General features: G+C 35.2%; 1 protein-coding gene across 2 annotated transcripts in view; it reads right to left on the minus strand.

Moving 5' to 3' along the window:
* ZFPM2 (zinc finger protein, FOG family member 2) overlaps positions 1-24,049 on the minus strand; it is a 302,873-nt gene that overhangs the window by 223,762 nt on the left and 55,062 nt on the right. For both annotated transcript variants that reach the window (XM_056483930.1, XM_056483928.1), the window contains one exon: positions 9,076-9,177. In XM_056483930.1, coding sequence (XP_056339905.1) covers positions 9,076-9,177 — 102 coding nt within the window. The remainder of the gene's footprint in view (positions 1-9,075; positions 9,178-24,049) is intronic.

Below are 24,049 nucleotides of genomic sequence, written 5' to 3' on the forward strand. Positions count from 1 at the left end.
ACTTGGATAAAAATGAAGTTTTGCATTGAAAATGTTCTAAAAAGCTGTGTGTTTAAATAAAATTGAAGTTCTCCACATGTGAAATGCATATATAAGATGTTACTTCTAAACTAGACTAATTTCTTTAGCAAATGATTTTGAAATTAAATTTAAGTTCACATATATATGCTAACAATAACAATCATATATTAATAATATCAATATATAATATGTAACATATAGAAATTGTGTTAATAATATAAAGATAAGGAAATGGCATTCCAACTGACAAAACAGTAGGAATGCTTGACATGAACTCAGTATTCAATGATTATGTCACTGTTTTTTGATATTTTAGGTTGCAAGTCAAATGAGACGATCCATGTCTCCAGGTTTACAGAATCCTACAATATTTGCTCCTTGCATCATGAAAGTGATGCTACAAAGTCACCACAGCAAGTGACATCATAACAAGAAATATGTCCTAGTTTTCAAAATTTATTATTGTCTATTCCTATGAATTTAGAGTAATTATTTTACACCTCAATTTTCTCTTAAAGACTTGGTGACCACTATTTCTGGCTAAAGGGCAAATTTCATTTTTTCACCTGTGACCATAAGTGAAATTTTTCCCCATCTATTACACATGCTCAGTGTAGGTCACACAACAGCCCCTTCCTAGAAAAGTCAAAACTGCTCATGGGAATCATGACAGCAAAGGTTTGGTTGCTACTTCATGTGAATTCACCCAGCCACTCTCACATTCTCATCCTTCAGGCCCATACAGGGAGCAGTCCACCAACAGCATCAGACAACAGACAGCCTCTGCACTCTGTCAGATGTGAATAAAAGCTTCATTACACGTGGCAAAGAACAGCTCTGGGCATGGAGACCAAGAACAGCCATGTTTATGTGATGGGAAGCTTCCTCAGCCTTTAACCAGGTGTCAGCACACAAACTACCTCTGGAGAATGTTCCCTGCAGTGCTGCAGCTTCTGCACCTTGGGATCTACTTGGGAAGAGTGTCTGCTGGCCTCAACCAAAATCATGTCAGGGACCATTTGAACACTTATTTACTACTCCACTTCTGTCACTACTGAATATATTAACACAGGAGTAGCATAGTTTTCCTTCCACTTCTTAGACCTCCATCTTCTCACTATGAAGCAAAGATTCTCATCATGTAGGAAGAGAGAGGTGAGACCCAGAGAAAGGTCTGCAAGAGGAAGGAGCTGCTACAGCCACCAGATTAATTCATCAATCCCAGCTGGTCACAGCAAGGTTGACATCCTGGTGCTCCTATAAATGGACACTAAAAATTACTGTTTAAGTATCACATATTTAAATAACAGTTCTTACAATCATTTAATAATCTAAGAAACTCAGTTTTTGTTACAAAAAATGAGGCAGCAGGGCAAAACTCAAGAGCTCCTGTTTTTAGAAGACATTTGGCAGTGGGTCTAAATTATGTACTGTGAAGTCTGTAAGTTACAGACTAACTAAATCATAAAGGCTAAACAAGCTGAATATAGGGCAAGTTTATTTCAGTAACACAGGTATTAGTCAATCAGACCTAAAATGGAACAATGCAGAGGTCTGCAGATCGAGTTTTAGGTAAGCAACACAAATTGGGGCTACACATGAAAAGAACTGGGAAGACTTGGATAAATTCTATATACAAGACTGGTAATTATTTAAAATTCTGCATTTAATGCACAGGTTTGGTAACTGCTAAAACAGCTCCAGTACCATAATGCACAATACAGCAGTCCACAAGCATTTGCACCTCCCTGAACAGAATTCAAGTGTGAAAACAACACCTGCAGTACAAGGGTTAACTCGATGACTCTTAGACCTTTACTTTTTTTATTCTATGTCCAAATGGCCTCCTCCTAGTTCCAAATTTTTGATGGAAACCACCAGATCAAGATGCACAGAAATCCTTCCCAGCTTCAACAAGGTTCCCTCCCAACCCCTGGATCCTGGGAGCCCAGCTCTCTGCTTTTAATCCAATATCCACTTCACTACAGAAGATTTATTTAGACTGCCTCTTGTTTCATTAAGGGTTCCGAAAGTCTGTGGTGATTTTTGACACTTTGTTATAATGTTTCTGTGACCCCCCCCACCCCCTCCTCACACACCACACCACCCAGCCTCATTTTCATATGGATACAAAGCACCGGGATAAAATGATGGTTCATTATAGTGGTACAGAGCTCTTATCTTCATCCGGCAAGAGTCATTTCCTTCCAAAGATTGAAATGCAAATGTGAAAATTAATGATAACTGCATTATCTGATAGCAGAGATAATACCGATTCACTGTCAGAGTAACACACAGTCGTTCTATGATTTCCTCTGCTTCTTCACAATATTCTTCTTACTGTCAGACTATATCTATGGTTAACTATGTTTCATGGATTTTTGTTAATTTACATCAAATAGCATTTCCAAGATCTTAAATCTACCACATTTCTCCAATCAAAAAGGAAACAAAATCAGGACAGTAATCTCCAAGTCCTTCTTAGGACTGGTTTAAAAAGAAAGAAAAGGGAAAAAAAAAAAAAAAAAAAGGAAAAGGAAAAAGAAGTAAAAAAAGCGGGGGAGGGGAGAGCTATCATTAATGTCTATTTCCATCTTGCTGTGGTCTACCAACCATTCCACTCTGTATTATACAGCTTTGCTTTGTAACCCAAACTTTTTTACAGTATTACTAAATAATGCAGAGTAAACCAAACAACCAATACATACTTGCAGTGATTCTTTTGAATGGTTACAGGAAATCTATACAGAAAAGCTTTTCAAACTACCTTTTATAGCAGGCAAAAATGTGAATCTGGCATGCCCAATGTTCACCACAATTTTCTGATCTACAACTCACTGAAGCAATACACCACAATTCACATGAAAGCCTGTTTCTATCTTTTTATTGAATATTAACAGCAGCACAGCTCAATGTAACATCATTTTGAAGTGCTATTTAATTTCCTAGTACACTACTTTTCTTAAAATTTCTGATATATTTTAGGAAAAACACCAACCTGTAAGAGTAATTAAAAGCAACTATCATGTGCTATAATTAACAATCCTTAGTACTGTTTTCAACAGTTCTCTGATACATGTGTATGAGAGATGATGAGTCTGCTGAAATGAGTAACACGAGTTGCAACTTCATCCTGATTTGCCACTGCCAGTAGCAGAAGTCCTGTTGATTTACTGGAGGCAGATTTTACACATGGAAAACTTTCCCTTTATGTGAAGATGAAGGCAAACAATACATGAAAAAATCACCATGAACTGCCAATAAGAGTTTTAGATCTTATTTCAAACCACCTGGTGGAGTTTTTTCATTTGGGTTTTTTTTTCCATTTTGGACATGTGGACAAATCACATTTTCTCACTTTCTAAGCAGAATTCAGGTACAATTCAAAAGAACTTCTGAGATGGACTTTCAAGCTTTGCAACTGACAACAGCACATTCTATAAGAAAGCCATGCACCCTAATGACTATAATGACTATAAAAGAGCTCAAATAAGGAATAAGGACAACCTAGCATATGTATATAGAGTATATATACATATATATATATATAGTATATATACATATATACTAGTATACATATATATACAAGTATATATGTATATATACATATCTATACGTATATATAGATATATATATATCTATATAGTATATACATATATACTAGCATACATATATATATATATATACACACTAGTATATATTCACATATATATGTGAATTAAGAAGGAAGAGATCCAATCCTTCTTTCGAACCAAGACTTTTCTGAATGGCACTAATTTCACCTTTGGAAATGTCCCATATTTAGTTCCTCAAGTGGTAACAATGTTTCTCTGTGTTAAAAGCCAGATACAACTTCACTGATGGCTGAAGTACCCACTGCTGGAATTGCAGGAAGAAATTCAAACAATGGAGTGCACAGGATGGAGCACTGGATTTGTAAAAACTTTTTGGTAGTCAGTACTAGAATATTGTGTTCTGTCTGTCAACAGGGAAAAAACATTCCCTTGCATATTACTGAATCAGTATATGTTGTCTTCAACTCTACTGTTTTATCACTACAGAGTAATTGAGAATTGCAAAATAGAGAAAAGCACAAAGGAGTTATCATTCTTAACATAGTTTACTAAACATAGTTTTAGTTACTGGAATTGCTCATATGAGGCCTGCTTTTACATATTCATTATAAATGCACACAAATTGTACAATATTTATAAAAGCAATAGATAGTACATTCATTTATGAATTTCATTTTACTTGCAAGGAACTATCGTGGTCAGTCAGTCTAATTTCTGTCCCAGTGAAATCTATCTCAGTTTGAAAGTCCAGTGTTTGCCACAGAACTTGATCATGTTCTTTAGGAAAGTATCTCATCCTGAATGCAAATATTTCTAATGACAGATAAGTGACTTTTCATAAATGTTTCAATAATGACTTTTTAAGCACTAAAATCCATTCTTTGTGTCTGAAACTGTGGAGCTTCAACATCCATTTAATCTTCTGATACTTTGCTAGAAAGAGGTGCCCATTGTTATCAGATTTTCACTCTGAATTTCAAGTAGTTTGCAATCAGATTGCCCTTTAATATAACTTTAATATTTCTTTGGTAAAATAAATAGGGAAAGGATCTAGACTTTTCCATAATACCAGTCTTTTCAACTTTCTAGTGGCTCTTCTCTAAACCTGTTACAAATTTTAATATCATTCTTGAAGTGTGACCACAGGACACAGAACCCTGTTTCAGTGCCAAACAAGACTGCTGAGCAGACAAGCAAAGCAATCTGAGAAGCCAGACATACCCTTTAGCCATAACCTTCTCTTTTAGTCTCAAGATTTTTTCAGAGACCCTGCTTTCAGATGCTCCTACAGGTGTTTTACAGCTGTAACAATTCCATCAAAATATTTATTTACCTTCTCAAAAACCCATAACTTCAATTGATCTGAAACTGAAATATTTCTGCAGCTAACATGGCAAGTTATTCAGGTCTGCCAATAGCAATATGTACCCATTATTCAGCATTTTTTAAAATTTTAAACATATTGCAAATAACTATCTATACTTTAGCTCACGTTACATATTATGTTGGTTTTACAAGACAATTTTTTTTCTATAAGCCTATAGAGATTGGCATTCTTATTAACCCCCTCTTAATAAAAGCATTTTACAGTAATTATCCCCTTATTTCCAGTGGAACCACTGCCACGTGGACAGGTCTGTCACTAGCCACACCAACTTTTACTGGTTTTGAACACATTTGAGAAATCACATCAAAACTTTTTCGGAACTGAAGTTGATAACTAGAGATGGGTCATCTAGCTCCTAAAAAAGTGAAATTCAAACCATCAGACTGCTTTAATTAGCCAGCATAAAAGTACAGTCATCACATACAGTCAAATAGGCTTTCCAGCACAAATGTTTCAAGCAGACTAAAAATAATTAGTTTAGCTTTTTACCTGTCCCCTCTAACTATTGAGTCACGACTTGAAACAGATCAATACCAATTTTCTAATTACTTTTTTTTACCACATTTTAAAATGTCATCTTAGTGTTATTAATGAAGCTACTGATAGATTTTGAGGTGTTTCCTTTTTTTTTTTCCCCTTTCCTTTCCTCCACCCCACCTTTTAGCCTCATATTATAGATTCTAGTATTTGGTTACATCCACTTGGATTTTTCTGTTTGTTTTTTTTAAATTTTTTTAAAATTATCTTCTAGGTAATATTAACATTACCTTCATTTTTATTATAGCTATTTTCTAAAAATTATTCTTAAACTCTTCCAAGTTATAATTCATACTTTTGAATTCAAAACTTTCCTCCTTTTTGATAAGGTTCATATGTGCTATCTCTTATAATGACAAATATGGTGGATTGAACTTGGATCCATCATTGCAAGCACGACCTCTAAATAATAAACAAGTATTCATTTCCAAATTTATAAACAATTTATCTTTCAAGATGCCACAGAATATAGAATTTCCCTATATTTGGCTTAACAACATTTTACTTGAGGTGTTTGGTATCTAAAATTTTCTGAGATTTTAAGGAAGTTCTGCTATGGAAACATGAAACATTTCAACAGAAACCAGAATGATCATATTCTCTGATATGAAGGGTGATCTGTAGAAGCCATGTAGGAGATCCTTCTGTTTGTTATGTCTTAAAGCACTGCTCCCACATGCACTGATATCAGAACAATACAAAGCTACAGAACTATGTAAGTCCATGTACCAAGGCAAAGAGCACACATAAAGCCATAAAATTACCTCTGCTTCCACATTTAAAAACTAAGTATTTTTACATAAAATGCATTTAAACCCAGTCTTGCTGTTCTCACTTCCTATTCCTCACTCTTTTGCTGTTGGCTATAACAGGAAAAGGATCAGGCCGCTCACTGTGTGTTCATATACAGTCTATTGACCTAAGTTTCCATTATTTCAGAGCAGGTTCACTGAACAGGAATTTTTAAAAATTGAAAATAAGAACAGTGAAAAGTAAAGCTAGCTGGAAAACATTTAGGTAACCCTCAAAGTGGTTACAGAGAGCAGGCAATTTCTCTCAAATTCCTTGATGGTCAATGAAGGTCACAAGAGTCTGACTTGAAATATTGCTTCAACAGAAACTCTTTGAAGCTACAGCACATTTAACTTTAGATTTTTGTTCATAAAAATATTCTAATTACAAAGACTTAAGAATGCATGTGAACCACTTAACAATGCAAATTTTCAAACAAAATAAAACTCTAATTAATGCCAGAACCTTGATTCTTCATTTTCTGGCAAGTACTGGCTCTGAAAGTCACAATATGTTCCCTTAGTGCTAAAAAAAGACATAAAATATTAAAATAACCAAACAGCTCAACTATTTATACAAATTCCTGAGTTGTCACAGTTCACATTATCAGTTGACAGCAACTTGTATCATGCAGAACACAGTTGTTGGATTCTGAGAGGCTCCACCTCTCAGAGATGGAGCTTTCCTTACCAGAGAAGGTAAGGAGACCAGAGACAGCTCAGATAACAAAGAATGTGTCATCATCTGCCCTTTGAGGCTGTGCCTCTACTGAGAGTTGGCAAATTTGCTGAATCAAATATTTTTGATGGCTCAGTTTGTGCTGCGCTAAAATATGTTCCTAAATAAACAAAATATTTCATGCTTTGTTGTTTTGGTTTTTTTCCAAAAAAGTGAAATACATTATCTTTGTCCTGCATGGTTGAAAATGATCTTCTGTTGATTGCTTCTTTACCCATGTCAATAGCAGCCAACTTCATTTGATGTGTGATGGAGAGTATGGGATGTGGAATATATACATTCCTTTTTTCATATGTATTATACCTTTGTAAAGAATCAATATTTAAATAAAATATGGATGCTGATACTGGGGATCATCAGCTTTCAGAAGTCAAAAGAAATTTTCCACCATTCAGCTCTGATTTCCATCTTATTCCATGTCAAAGCTATCAATAAATATTACTAGAAGTACACTCATCCTATTGAATTTTTTTCCCAACAGAATGAAAATATCTCCTTTTACTCCACAGAGTCAGAAAATATCTCAGAATAAGGTAGCACACATAAAAAGCAGTAACAGCCCATAAAATGCACATTCAACTATGCTGAAATACACTAAAAAATGCAAAAAAAAAAATCACAAACTTCAAATAGACTTTATTTAGAATGAAATTAAAAGCAAGTCATAGGGCAAATACTGACAGCCTTTAAATCTGCTATGCAGCTAGAAAAGGCCATTCTGCTGCATCCACATATATATTTTGCATTATTTTACATGTATAGTAACATAGTACTAAATCTTGTGTTTCTTATAACAGTGCTTTATATAGAACATTAAGTTCTTCATGTATTATCATGAAAAACATTTTAAATGATATAATAATAATTAGATATACTATGTCTTCATTTTTGTTTGCATTGTATTTTCCAGCTACTGGTTTCAGAAAATTGCCATTAGTTTTGTTCTTCTCTTCATGAAGAGCATACAGTAATTTGCAAAATCAAGCAAGGATGAAAATGTGATTGAAATATAGGAATTTTTCTAATGAAATATTATTATTGCATTATAAATTATTGATAGAACGGTTCTGGAACTCTCTTCTGATGTGCTCATCCTTTTGAGGGAAAATTTCCATACGAGATACAGCTATTGCTGGAGCGTGTTTGGCTTCAGATGCACATTTTGCAACAGTTTTATTAAATTATGGTCAATATAATGGATTTTTAAGGCCTATTCCCAAGTCCATGCCCATGAAAACACTGCATTCAACTGCAGAATTGCCTAATTGAGAAATACAATTTACCCTGTTGCCTTAGGTACTTTTACAGTACAAGAGAGGTTTTACATATTTATATTGAACAGATACTTGAAAGTATTGCCACATTACCATTACATCTTAGCAATGTTATGCTTGCACCATCTTCACTTACATAGCATAAAATGTTACCTTGAATTACTGTTTGAATGTGAAGTGCAAACGCTTCATTGACTGCAGCCTGAGTTTCTCCTTCCACTGAAACCAATGACCAGGTGAGCTAAATTATTTCCATCAGGCTCAAACAGGTAAAAAAAAAAACTCCTTGAAAACATTAGCAGACATCATACCTATTTGTTAAGCTAAACAGGTTGTTAAATACTGGCACAAAGCTTGAGAAGAGACCAAAGCATCTGGGTGATGCTTCTGACTTCAGAAAACAGCAGAAGTGCTTCTCCCTTAATTCAACCATGGAAGAAAGAATTTACTCACAAATTTTAATCCTAAAATTCTAAGCAACAAGAAAATTTTCCTTTATACCAAACAGCTACATAAGGCATTTTATGTTGAACAATTCACAAAAATGGTATAACGAAAACCATTGTTTTTTTCCACTCAAAAATTTCATCTTAGTACTTACCTGTCAATATCCTGGAACCCAAAGAATCATAAAAGAGACAGTCCATTAAAAACAAATGCAAAGCATAGCAATCTACTAAAATAATTAAATTAACAGATATTGAAGTCTAGTTCAAGAAATTTCTCTTGGCTTTCAGTTGTTTGTCCCTACCTGGCCCATCCCAATCTTCAGTCTCTACAGCAAGCTGCCCTGGCTTCTCTGACCTTGCATCACCATCAGATTCTGCTGCCTCCTGGATGCCTTCTTCATTGCCTGAAAAAACATCCAAAAAATACAGTATTGACATATTCCAATAGTGACTTTTAAGCAAAGCTCCTATAATATCCAAACAGCTGCTTACACACCTAAGTGAAAACTTACACTCCTATAAACAGAGAAAAAATGAAAAAAAAATATCAGTCATGTAAAGATTTATGAGTTTCCACTGAGTCAAAGAAGTAAGTATCCAGTACTTCCAGTTCCACAGAGAGAAAATCTTGGAAAATAGCATTTATTCCATAAAAAACAAAAAACCAAAAAAAACAAAAAAACAAAACAAAAAAAAAAAAAAAAAAAAAACAAAAAAAAAAAAAAAAAAAAAAAAAAAAACAAAAAAAACCAAAATCACAGCTTGCACCTAGTTCAGTAAATCAAAGCACATGAAGTCACCAAGTCTGTACAAAGGAGGGAAGGAAATCAGCTCATGACCCTCCAGGAATATTTGCTTTCAGTTATGGATTTTGTTGAATTGACACTTAAATGTTTCTTATGCACTGCAGATAAATGACAGAACAAAAATATGGTCCATTAAACATTCTGCTTTCTCCCACAACTAGTGAAAAGCTAATCCATGGTATTTCAGCATTTAAGGAATTTGCCCTTAAAGTCATAATATACCAGCAAGTCCCTAAAGTAATTTTCTCCCTATCAAGTTTTATTTAAAGAAATGTTATATTTCTGATTAATTTTTACATTTTCACCAGCCAGAAGTACCTGAAAATGCCTGTCTACCTTCTGTTAATACCCATTACAAGGGCATATACAGAACACACAGAAAATTATGATACAATTAAATTTTTAGAGACGATAATTTAATTTTTATTTGAAGAACTGCTTGTTGAAGGTATAGTTATTTCAGGTAAACAAATACACTAGGCAAGCTCTTTGCCAAAATACTTTGAAATAGCAACTATGAAAACTACATTGAAGATGAGGGGTTCAGGTATGAACACAAAACACTCTGGCCATAGTAACACATTAAGTGATATGACATCTCTAAAGGCTTTGCCAGGTTTGGATTTTACTCATTTGTAGATTTTTATTTTTTTTTTAATACTAACCTATCCAAAAAACTCAGGCATAGGAAAACACTAAGAAGAATTGAAAGAAAGAAACAAATCTACATAGTTTACTTCAGTCAAATAGGGCTGATTATGGTTTAATTTTTTTATCCAACTTGAAGAACACTTGCTAAAAATGATCTCCCACAAAAAAAGTGACAGCATTAGAAAAACAAATACTGTGCATTTTACAAACTGAAAAATCAGACCCTTTGTTGATTTAACAACAGGAGACCAAGAAGGAGCAAAAAGCACAGCAATTAAGCAGTAACTTGTAATTTTTCCCCCACTCATGATAACAAAAGCTTTAATTAGCAACATAGGTAAAGAAATGTGATTACAACAAACTATGCCAGATCCCCATACGTTATCACTGGAGCTAAATTTATACTGGATAAGATTGTGACCCAGAGTTTTCAAGTACATGATTATATACAAACACTATAAAGTATTGACTTCTTGTGCACATGTAACATCTCCTAATAACACATTCTTCCTTGCATTCATGAAACACAGTTTTTCAAATATGAAGTCTGAGAGCCTGATAAACTACTACTCACACAAACACAATACTATAATCACTCCAGAGTTTGATTACACAACTCTAGTTCAGTGAACTTGTGGTACTAAAAACACAGTCCAGAATATTCATGTGCACTTGTAGTGTGCAAAATAAAATGTGAACACAACACAAATCTCTAGTATTTTGTGCTAAATTAACTGTGCAACTGTAGCCAGGCATTTGAAGTTCACATGCTTCAGTTCAATCTGAAGTTACCTTTCAGAAGAGAGTCCTAAATATACTCACGTGCTGAAAAAGCTATCAAGTTTCTGGTAAGCAGTTTTAGCAATTACTTGTTTTTAAGCAACTAGCCTATTTTGAATTAGCATTTGTAAAATTACTTTGTAGTAATCAGACTTCTGCTTTCTGTGAGTGCACTAAAGAACCTATTGGACAATTTTACCTTCATTTTTCTATATTCATAGCAACTTAAAGCAGCAAAAATTTGTCTTTTATTGGAGACACAATATAATTTTTTCCTAAGTTCAGACCTGGTATGACCAACTCCAGTTTTCTCAAAAATATTTGAAAGCAATTCACAGCAAGGGCAATCCTTGTTTTTTAACCCAAGATGTATAACCAACACAGACAGCTCCTAGAATGTTCTTTGTATAGAATGCAAATGCTTTTCTTCCACTGCACTTAACAGAGCTGTATGTACTGAATCAGAACAGTAACAGCAAAATCTAGAAATAGTAATTCTTTTAGACAGAAAAGAAGCACAGATAATTGGACAGTTTAACCTCCAAAATATTAAGTTCTTCCAGGTTATATTATATGCTAACCTGGTGTTAGCTTGCAAATTTCAGCATTCTTCTTGTCAGTGCAACCAACCAGAACATAAACAAATGAAACTATTAGAATTAAAAGAGGACAAAGTTAAGTGAAAAGACTGGGCTGAAAAGCAAAAGAACAGAACAACAGCTAAGGTACAAAAGCAATAGTACACAATAATTAAGTATTTGGGAGATGAGGAAAAATCTGAAAATGTATGCTAGCAGATAACTAACTTTCCATTAACTTGCTTTTTCAGTGTTTCATTAAATAAAGAGTTACATGGTTTTCATAGTCAAGTTTTAATTAATTGATGCACGTCTAGTACAAATAGAGTAAATAAAATGTGTAGAATTTACAGTAAGGAAAACTTTATTTTGCATCTAGAAGTATTCTTAATTATTTTCATTGATATTTTCTATTATTCCAAACTGCCAAGTGCATGCATTACACACCTGAAATGCCACCACACTGATTTCTCCTGCTCCCCCACACTACTCCAGTCAGCTAGAGAAACCAGCAAAAGGTACATTACTGCCAATTGCTGAATCCACCAGGGAGTGAAGTCTATCCAAGGCTCTGTTGAGCATCAAGGTCAGATTGAAATGGGCAACCAAAACAATGAGTTTGGTGCTGGAGACACTGCAAATTCAAAAATCCCAAAGGAGGCTTAGCAGAAGAGCTGATAACAAAGCACATCTCTCAAGCTTTTTTTCTTTTCTTTGCCCATATTTAAAGCTATTTTAGCAGTTAACATTTGTTTAGCACAAAGGAGTGTATTTCCTTTCAGAATTTATTTTCTTCCCATTTTTTACTCTTTCTGTTCAGTCACTGACTACTTTTTAGTCTTAATAAGACTACTTTTTAATAATTCTTTTAGAACTGATTGCATTTTTCTTCAATTTACAGGTGTAGACATTTAACCAGATCCAGGACATTAATTATTTCTTTCTTCAAAGTCCAATCATTTTTTTTTTTTCCTATATATCCATTTTTACTAATTTGTTATTCCTTTCTAATCCCATTATTCTGGGTTTTCTCACACTTTTTCTTTACTTTGCTGCTCAATTACACTTAATATGTTTAAGGTAAAGGATAAATAACTTTTTCCCATCAAAGAGTAGTGTAAGTTCTCTAAAATGAACCAAAACCTGCCTCTCTTTAAGCAGGTTTAAACCTTGTAAGTGAATTCTGTCCTTTAAATGATGATTGCATGAAAAAATACTCTTATGAGTAAGCACATATAATACCATAAACTATGTTCAGTTGTGAGTCAAGTAAGTCTACTAGAATTTCCACTACTTCTCTATACTTGGTATTAAAGTTACACTTTTGGCAGAACTCATCACCCCTAACCTTAGATGCCTGAAAGTTAAGCTAGTCCAGACTGCTTACGTAGACACTCCTATAGAGAGTGAAGAAAGAAACCTCCTGAGTGATTCATCCTATTCTAGGATGCCTGAGATATGAGACCCCTCAGTGTCAGAGAGCTGAAATGAATCATCCTCTTAAACACACAGCTTAGACTAGGAACCTATCTTTAGTCAGCTAAAGTTGGGGGAAACAAATCTCTGACTTATGCTGAAATGCTGAATACACAAAATACTGCTTAACTAAGAGGAAAAAAACCCCTGTCTTATTTAAACAACTTCAATATGTAATGTGGATTGAATTTTCATCTTGACCTTACAATTTCTTACCAGCATTGACTGTTTCTGTTTTCTTCAAAAACAGTTCAAGTTATAGTTTTTTTGGGTTTCTTTTTTTTTAAATATGGTTTAAATAGCCTAATGTTTATCCAATAGACAAGTCAGTGTAATTCAAGGTGGTGAAGTTGGTCAGGAAATCTGACAACTGTAAGAGAGACATATTACCAGACACATGAGAGAGAACTCCAGCTCCTCTGACAACACTGACAAGTAGGAAAGAGAGACTTGAATATTAACAAGTAATTTCACTTTAATCTTTTTAACAAATTAAAGACTTCCCAATTTGTACTTAATCAGCTTGTACCACAAGTAGTTGTGGTATTTTATAGAAGCACATGGGTTAGCAGTTCTTCTCAATCCTGCTGTTTTAATCCATGTTGTTCCTATCAGTATCAGGCTCTTACAGAAAGTCTCGTACAATGTAACTATTGAACTTTCTGGACTAGGAATGTCATAGCAGCTGTTAGGCACTCCATAATGTATTTTGCAATCAGCTAAATCAACAAAGTATTTTTAACAATGAACAGTTCAGAACTGACAGGTCTACTTTCTTGTTCACAACTGCTTATCATGGCCTAGATATCATGTATGTTTACCAGGTGCTTCCCATAGTTAGGATACCTTCACAGAAGCCACTCACAGAAGATAAGGTCATAAAAGAGATGAAAAACGTGCATGGTTTTATCATCAGACAAAATAGATTTGGGTGAAGGACTGTACCAGTCACAAAAAGCACACAGCAGCTTCTATTAGAGTGAGAGAACAATAAAAGTTTGAAATTCAGTTTGTTTTCCCTCTTCCTGGCAGCATAAATGTAAACTTGAATTGTTAACATCCTCACACAGCTGTTAAGAGTGAAACATCACTTCTCAATTATAATAAATCAGCTCAGAAATAAATTGTTGCAAAGCCTGTAGCACTCAGCACTGCCAAAAGAGAGAACAGACGCAATGCAAAGACCTGGGGAGTCACTCACTGCAGACTTTCATTTGGCAAGGACATAACCTCTTGGATGGTGACAGATCAGTGTGACTGGCTGGGAAGGGGGAGGGAGCCTGCTCCTTTCTGCCAGTCTACAGGGGCAGTAACTCTAGATCCAACCAAACAAGGATTCTGAGACTATACATACAAACTAGATGCCAGAGCTTCAGAAACTATAGATCAGCAATCAAAACTGTCCTTTGTTATTCACTTTATCTCAATGCCTGCAACCAGTGACAGAGCTTACACACACTGATAATCCTGCTCTTGAATCCTGAGAAACACACTGCAAGCTGAGGACTGTTGCCAGGAACCTCTCTTCAAAAGCCATACTCAGCAACTTTGAAATAAACCATACACAATTAAAATACAAATACTTAATTCATTCAATGTAAATTACATTTTAGCAGCCCACACTATTCTTAAGAATATCAATGACATCTAACAGGCCTTAACGAACCTTCTTGTATTTAAATTATTCTATGTATATATTTCACTATAATTGTCATGGCAATACAAGTATCAGCAGATATAAGTCTTATAAATTAATATTGTATAAATACAATAATGCAAAAAAATTATTTTATAAGCTTTTGCAATGGTAACAGAACTGTGAACATAAAGATGCTAAATAATATGGGAGGGATGTTTCCATACTTTGTCATATTTGCCAAATGAAATGAGGACAAGATAAACAACTAGAGTGGGTACAGTGCCATGCAAATGGGTTTATTCTACAAGCCTTGCAAGGACAGAGAGACAGAGGAAGAGATTTGGTGCTATCACTACCAGACTGTTATCAATTAATCTGATATCACAAATAATTTCAGTGAAGCCCACAAAAATCAACTGAGACACCCTACTCTACAAATACAGAAAGTATGAGCAAAATCTGGCCCTCAGATGATTGATTTGGTAGTGTACCTGAAAGAAACCAGCACCTGAACAAGTTAATCTACTGCTTTTTATTTCAGATTATGTTAATCACCTCAATACTCTGCTTCTTTGCAGGCAATTATTGTCTTCTGTCATGCTGATTAACAGTCATAATTTCTCCTGGGATAAACCTCATTTGAAATAACTGTATGTTTCCATTTTCCCTAAGCACTCTTAGAATTATTTGTCCAGCAAGTCTCAGAAACAATGCATCATCTCTTTCCCTAATTTTTAGGACTGGTTTGTGAATATTCAAGTGTTGGCAAATGCCCACATAAGTGCAAGAAGTTAGCTCTCCAAAACAGTGGTATGAAACTATTTTGGCTCCTATTAAAATTACCACTATGTTTAATAAAATGACATCTTGACACATTACATTTTGGCACAGTGATCCTGTTAAAAAGCAGTGTCAATTATTTCTAACTATTTCAGCTACAGCACTTTTCTCCTGGGATAAGACACTGCTGTGCAGCACATTCATCTAGACTCAGTCTGGCCTTCCTCTTTCTCTACATGTTTGATATGTTCTCATTATCACCACTGTTTGCTTTTGAAGTCCCTTCAAGACAAGGATCACTCATTCAAATGCATTTCCTGCAGAAAAGTAAAAGTGTTCTCTATTCATTTTCTTTTTATTAATGGGTTTAAATATATATACACACATTTATATATGTATGTATATATGCATGTATGTATATATGTATGTGTATATATATATATATATTATAATTTTTAGAGAGAAATTCTATACACCTGTGCTACAAATGAACAAATATTCAGATATACTGGCTACTCAAGAGCTTCTATAAATTTTTAAAAAAGGAAAAAAGTCTTGCATCTTTTCAATCTTTCCCCATTAAAACTTCAAATACAAGAACTCTATTAGACATATGCAAGTACTAGCCTGGGGTTCAAACTACATAGCTCTAAGCACTTGATTAGAAAAGCAGTAGAAGCACATTTTAAAAGATATTTACATGCCACTAATAAAGACTGTTGCTTAATATAATTTTCAGAAATTATTTAATGGAAATCAACAATCCATGAGATTCTAAACCAGCCTGCAGCAGAAGAGAGAAATTACTTCAGAGAAATTCTAACAAGTTTCAAATCCTAAGTTTGAAGGCTCTTCTGGAAGTTCATATTTCAATTTAATTACATAACAATTCTGTTCCATCCCTACTGCAGAATTATTCAACCTCCTGTAAGAATTCTTCATCCAGCCAAGAACACCTCATTTAATACTATGCAGCTAAAATCATTACCATGTATGAATCCAGTTTTTATAAGACTTCCACACATGACTACATAAACAGTGGCATTGGATACATGTTCCTACACAGTGAAATCTTAATTTACTTTGTTGAAAACAACTGGATGTGTTAATTTGAAATAATCAACACTTCAGATGGTTCTGTTTCAAAAGCAGCCAATTCCCTACCATTACAGGTGTGTTCCCACATACATGTTGTATTACACACAATTTCAAAACCAGTCTAGCCTTCTGTGAGTCAAACCCAAGACAAAGACTTAGCAGTCAAAAATATGTGATTCTTTTTCTCTATCCAGCAATAACATTTGTCTTATCAATATTTACCCAATAATGGCATAAATGTGGCCCTTGCTTTATTTATTTTTACTGATCCTTTCAGAGTTAAATTGCTGGAAATATAGTACACAACCTGTGAGCAAGTCTGCTTTTTGGGCCTGGGTTGAAAAGAATTTTTTCAGCCATGTCTTAGAACTCTTAAAACCTCTGAAAATGTATTCAGAATCTTTGTGTCAGGGTCACCAAATAAGACAAAAAAGATACTAAATGGACCTTCATTACAAACAAAATTAGAAACAGATGTACAGTACACAAGAACTAAGAACATGTGGTGAAATTTGTCATTTGTGCATTTCATGTTTTAAAGAAGATTACCCTTATTAATTTGCAATTCATATCCTGTCAAATTTTACCTCAAATTTAAGTCAATCCAGGTTCAAGTTTTGTGACTTTCTAGAAAGAGGACATTACACTACTTGTTGTAACCAAATAATCCCTTCCTGAATTCTATCCCTAGCTGAGATAGAATTCAGAATTCCATTGTTCTTAAGAAAACCAAAATGTGCTGACTGAAAAGGCTGGAGTTGCTTTGATAAACTGCTTAAAGTTGAGTAAGCTGTTTAAGTGTTTCTTGCATGTTTTAATTCTGTACAGTTAAAATAATGTTTTCTATTTGGATCTATGTATTTATTTCTTGAAACATAGCTTTCTAGTTTCTTTCTGAGATATTATTTTCTGCTTGATGGCAAATTATTTAATGTTTTGATTAGAAAAAGGGTTTGCTTGTTCAACTTAGGTCAAATTTTTATCCAACTTAAGCTGATGTTAATACCTACACAGGTTTAAGATGGATTGAAAATATGGCCTGACAAGTTTAAATATGGGTTAGCAGTAAATAAAAAAAAGTGCAGAATAGGCAATCTTGTACTTTTTGTTTTGGAAGCCCTTATATACTCTCTAGTGAATGGTGAAAAGAAAAGAAAAAAAAAAAAAAAAGATCACTTCAACCTTTTCAGATACCTCTTTTCCCTTCTAGAAAGAAAACAGGTGGTCCTCTGACCTCCAGTAGCAGGAGGGAATGAGGAACATTAAGAGGTAAAGCACAAGGCAAATGCTGATGTTCAGATGAAAAAGATCTCCTTTCATCCTGCTAGGATCCAATCTAATTCTGACCTAGCATTGTTCAAAAGCTGTTAGCAGAGAAGCTCCTTCATTTCTTTGTCCATATTCAGCATCTGACAAAAAGCATGGAAGATCAGAATCATAGAATTGTCAGGGTTGGAAGGGACCTTTAAGATCTTTAGGTCCAGCTGTCCAGCCAGCACTGTCACTGTAACCCCTAAACCCTTAAACCCCATCACCCAGAGCCAGACCCAGGCACCTCTTCAGCACCTCCAGGGATGGTGATTCCACCATCTCCCATCCCAGTGCCTCACCACCCTAATGCCCAACAGTGAAAAATGTTTTTCTAATATCTAATCTCAATCTGAATATCCCCTGTCTCAATTTAGGGCCATTTTCTCTCATCCTCTCACTGCAGGCACTGCAGAAGAGACTGAACCTCACTACAGCCTCCTGTCAGGTGCATGCAGACAGTGATGAGATCCCCCCCAGCCTCATCTTCTAAGTTGTTTCAGCTGAATGTGATAAAGATAAACACAAGGGAACCCTTACTCTGGGGAGTATGAGAATCCAGCAGTGTCAAAAACATGCAGAACAGTCAGTAAGAGGTAACTACTGCATTCTTGGAAGGAATAGTGCTGAGAGTTCTTATGCATATTCTAGTTATTCTAGGAGATGAAAATAGATACATGTCTATTCTGTCTCTTATTACCACAAAGAATGAATGTGTACTCCATTTAGTCAGAAAGTCTACATAAGTAAAATGCAATGAATTATAAAATAATCTAAAAAATGTAAAGGAATATGAGTTCCAGCAGAACAGAAGTATTGCCAGGGAAAGATAATGTCAGGTGCAGGGAGGGGGTGGCTGGTGCCAAGCAAAGCCGAGGGCTGTGCAATCACCTCTATCAGTGCTCTATCAGTGTCTACACTCCAGCCAAATCCAGAGAAAACAAGGAGTCAAAGATTCAGGTCAATAAGCTTATAGGCGATTTGCACAAACTGCTCCTGCAGCAAGGTAAAAAACAAAGTCATATTGGCTTTTCTTTTTTATTCCTTCTCTTTGAACTCCTTGGTCCAAACACACCCTCGAAATGTCAGTGTTATATGCAAGAATTTAAAGAGCTGAGCTTCTTAATCCCGTTAAGAAATAAGAACAAAGTTGCCTGTAAAGATCTCCTTATTGAGCTCAAAGTGATTATGGTATAGCTGCCTTCTGCTGATCCTACTTCCACTTGCTATAGCAAAAGTGGTAGAAATTTGTCATGAAATCCATTACTGTAAAGGGAAAAAAAATTATTAAAATGTTCCTGGTTAAAAAAAAAAAAAATGGGGAGAAAATAAAGAAAAGAAAGCATAAATCTTCTGTTTGATCCAGAAGCAGAAAATAGCAAGCATATTCTTAGTCTCTATATGCACACCATGAAAGAAGCAAGAATATTTACACAGTTGCACACAGGTATACACACAGACACAAAGTCATACTCCAAAGGAAAAAGAGACACACAGAAATCCTTTTCAGGATGGTAGCACAATAGCTTTGCACATGAAGTATGAAGGGATAGATTAATATACAGATGAACTTAGCTTTGTATGATTTCTTGTATGAGGTCTCACACTACAGCTGTTTCTCTGAATCTCAAACCAGGGTGCACAATCAGGTCACATTGTTTAATATAAAAAATTCCAGTCCCAAGCAGGTCTGGCAGGCTAGTAACAACATACATGAGCATGACTATGTGTATGTGAACAGAAAATTTAGTTCAGGGTTGGAACTCATCCCTTCCTGCCCAAGAAGAATATGAGAATACAGAATCAGGCATACACTCAGTATGCAGGTTGTATATACCCTGTGTTTCCTTCTTGCTGGCCTAGGAACTGTATATGAGTTTTGGATGGCACGGGCTTCCCCTCATTTTCCTCTTCCCCCACAAATGAAGATAACCAGTGTATCAGGAACCCAAACCACTCAACCAGCTACAAACACACATCACTGGAGACATACAAAACAGGGTGAGCTACAGATCACTGCATCCTGAAACAATCTCTCTCCATCCCACCTCATGTATCCTCCCTATCACCCTATGTCACAAGCAAAGCAGAGCTAACATTGGGAAGCAGAAGCCCTTTGCTTTCCCATCTGCCACCAGGAGTTTTAAGGCCACTGAACCTCCTTCCACCACTGAGGACTGGTGCCAATGCTGCCTTGAGATGAGGTAACCATGGAAAACCTACAGCACGAGGAACAAGAGCAATAGTCATACTACAAGCAATGAACAGGAGAATCTGACACAATAGTCTTGGCAAGTAGCAAGAAATGAACCTGCCTTCTTTCACTAATAATCAGATATGGATATTCCTTCAATTGGCCTCCTTCTTCTGGCAACAGTCCAACATTTTCTCCTTTGATTATAAACCTCCTCCATCTTCTTCTCTTGCTTCTTTCTGTCTGTGAACACAGCTTCTTAACTGGCTACTAATCTCAAGTGATCTCTCTTATTGCTTAAGATAATTTTCCTTTGAAAGTTAAACCCTCATTGAACACTTCTGCTAGGAAGGTCACAAGGAACTGTAATTTGTTTAGCCAGTTACCACCACTGTCAAGTCATCAAGGCTCCTATTCTCCTTCCTGTTCACAGAGAGTAAAAGATGTCACCATATGAGCATAGCAAACTTTCTAAGTAACAAGAACAAAGACAAGAACTTTATTTTTATTTTTCCTGAGGGTATCTAGGCAGGATGACAGCAGCCAGAAAACCAACTATAAACTACCTCACAAATAACCTTGATTTAGAACTCTGATTTTCACCTTATCACCTTCAACTTGGCCTTTGTACTGTTCTGTTATTTTTCCCTTCCTTCTATCTGTCATTCTGCAATTATTAGCCCCATCACACTACTTCTCACTCTTTTAGCATCACCTTATTTTCTTACTCTAAACTACAGTAGACAAAATTTAATCTTTATGTCCTATCCCCTGGCTTCCAAATCCAGCCAATCCCTGTTCTGCATGGGAGACAGGCTACCTTCTCCTAACACAGACTGTTGAAATACTGACATTTAAGTAATAAATTTTCTACATCTGAATTTAATCTGAATTAATCTGATACAGACTCTGATTCCAGATGCCCACTGATTAAAAAAATATTCGGCAAGGGAGATTCCAAGCTAATAAAGTCTTTGTGTGGACAGCATCATCAGATATCCTCTTTATTGGCACTACAGTTATTTGTAGTAACCAAACATAAACAGCAATTTTCAAAAGCTGTCTTCAAACTGACAAAATGTAAAGCACTATCATCAAGGCTACCTTCTAAAAAGTTTTTTGTTTCTACTTCAAACATAGAGATCAGTGCAGATTTGTAGTAGAACACCACTATCCTGTTTCCAAAATATTCTCTTTCTCCTAATCTCACTGTCAAAACTGCAAATAAATACAAAAAGCAAATACAAAATCTTAACTGCCATCAGTTATGAAGCTCTTCATCCAAAACATCAAAAAATCAGAGTTGGAAGCTTAAAGCAATCCCTGACAAATAGCAGGTTGGTAATTTCCATTTCAGCTTTGAATATTTACATGCTTAAACCATTGTTCACCTCTTCACATTTGAGTGCAAATGAAGACCAGGTAGGAATAAATATTCACATGGAGCAAAGTTAATTCTGTGGTACTGCAGAAGTGTGGGAGAGGAGGAATTTTCCAGACTCGTTGTTGTAAAAGCCATTAGTGAGCAAAAGGACAAGGGAAAAGTAAGAGCAGAGTCAAAATTTTGAAAACAGTGAAGTTGTAAAATGACATGTAGCTCAATCAATGTGATTAATTTGCTTGACACTTTGCAGAAGCTTTCACCTTCACCTTCTAATTCTGGCAACTATTCTGCTGAATCTATCCCACAAATCTAAATAAGATGGGAATGACAAGTATGGCTTCATAAAGGTTCCTGCTTGCAATTTAGACAGTAAGGTCCTGCTCTCTGCTTATAATACCATCAAGCACAATTTGACAGGAAAATCTCTTCAAGAAGCCAAAGTTACCAAGTTGTGAACCTGTAAATCCTCTATTCTCATTCCTCAAAATTAGCTGACTTCAGTAAATTTTTGCCTTCAGTACCTAATTTGTACAGCAAAAAGCCCCTGGTTTTAGGTGGTACTTGAATTTACAGAGCTGGTTAAGTATGAAAAACATACCATGGATGAAGCCTCACAAACACCTCCTCCCCAACAGCTGTGCCACTTGCTCCCCATGCCTCTTGATTCTTGCAGGAAGCCCCGCTACTCATTTGTCCTCTTGCTCTGGGTCAGCTGGGAAGAAACCCCAGGGGAGGGAAATAGGGAGACAGGACAGATAAAATTTATATCCAAGAAAATACCTTTACTTTCTAAAACCATTAATGGTCCATGCTAGCAAGGGCAGAATTCAGAGACAGCATAATGGATTCCCATGCCAGTTCTGATATATTTCTGGGAAAAGGAAACCTGTTTCATGAGAAAACACAGATCTACACTTACTTTTCCCTGATTATGAAATACTTGCCATTTACAGGCTGCTAATACTATCAAAGAACAGAAGAAAAATCAAGTGTCAGGCTCCCAAAACAGAAATTAGACTGCCTTTATTTGTTCTCTAACCTATTTGCTACACATCTCATTTTCATGCTTTTTCATTTTCATAATAACTTCTCATTCATGATGTTAAAAAAAAAGGAAAAAAAAAGAAAAGCTTATTTCTCATACAATCTTTTAATTTCAATACTGAAGCCCTACATAGAAAAACAAAAGGCTATGAATTCTTAATAGATTAATGGAAAACAAAACAAAACAAAACAAACAAACAAAAAAAAAAAAACAACTAAGAATTAGTCTAATTTTTAGTATTTACTATATAATAGGCAAAAACCCTTCCACTAAGAAAAGGACACAAAAGAAAATGTGTTTGCTTTCCAGATTAGTTTTGTCTTCTTAGCATTTATCTTCAGAGCAACACAGGCGGGTTCATGCTAATGACACTTAAGATGTGGCCCTGAAGAAGCAGGACATTCAACAGGAGACAATAATAAAAACCCAACACATTTCCAGTCTCCCATTCCATCCTTTTCCAGGGAGATTCCCAATTTGCTTCAAAGTGAGACTTTTTGTCTCACTGCCTCAGCTGGAGGTAGATTAAAAAATTTATGTGCCCCTTGATCCTTAGAAATTGTCTTTTCAACTCTTCTTCTGCAGCAGTTGCACTGGAGAGACTTAAGATTTTTTTATAACTACAACACACAAACTTCTGGGAAGTCAGAAGATATTTAGCCTGAAGAATCAGCAGATGTCCTTAAAAAAATATATAATCAAGATAATCAAGATTCAGATTTAAATGTATTCCTATTTAATGCCTGATCTTTAACACAATGGCCTGCATTCAGTGATCTCCCTGAAAGATGTGATTATTTAAAGAGAAGAACCAATATAAATTGAAATTCAATGTAAAGTTGCAATATTGATAGCTATTAAACAAAAATAATTTTTTTTTCTTGATTTCACCTAAAACCATAGTATTTTCCACTGGTAAGCCCTAGAAATGCATTAAGAAGTACAGAGAGGTAACTAATTTAAACTGATATGATATGAACTAATAGTGGGACATAGTATTCACTGCTGACAGGAGGAATTCAAGAGACAACAGTATAATAACAATTATGCAAATAGTGGTATAAATATTTATTTAGTACTGCCAATAACAGGAGTACTAGTGATTTAAATATTTATTTAGTACTGCCAATAACAGGAGTACTTTTTCCCAGCTAAGGAAAATGGTGTCTGAAAGGCATGTGAACCAGTGAACCCAAAGCAACTGTAGTATTTATTACTATCAGTTACAATTGCAGTTGCACTTCTTCCTATTTGTAAAGAACCTACTGGTGATATGGGGTCTCCTCACAGTAAGATTTGTAGCAGCTGAACTCCAAACTACAGATTAGACTGTTTTGACTCTTAGGGTGACTTACTAAGAACCTGTAGAAGCTACATAGAGGATATATAGAAAATACATTGTAATGCCTTTGCCACTGATGACTGAAGACTCTCAAGGAAAAACTAATACTCTGCAGTCAGAACACTTGACTTGTCAAACAGATTTATTCAACTTTGTCCAAGACAGATGAAAATAATACAATACCAGAAGCATATC

The sequence above is a fragment of the Oenanthe melanoleuca genome, chromosome 2, assembly GCF_029582105.1.
Source record: "Oenanthe melanoleuca isolate GR-GAL-2019-014 chromosome 2, OMel1.0, whole genome shotgun sequence".
NCBI lineage: Eukaryota > Metazoa > Chordata > Aves > Passeriformes > Muscicapidae > Oenanthe > Oenanthe melanoleuca.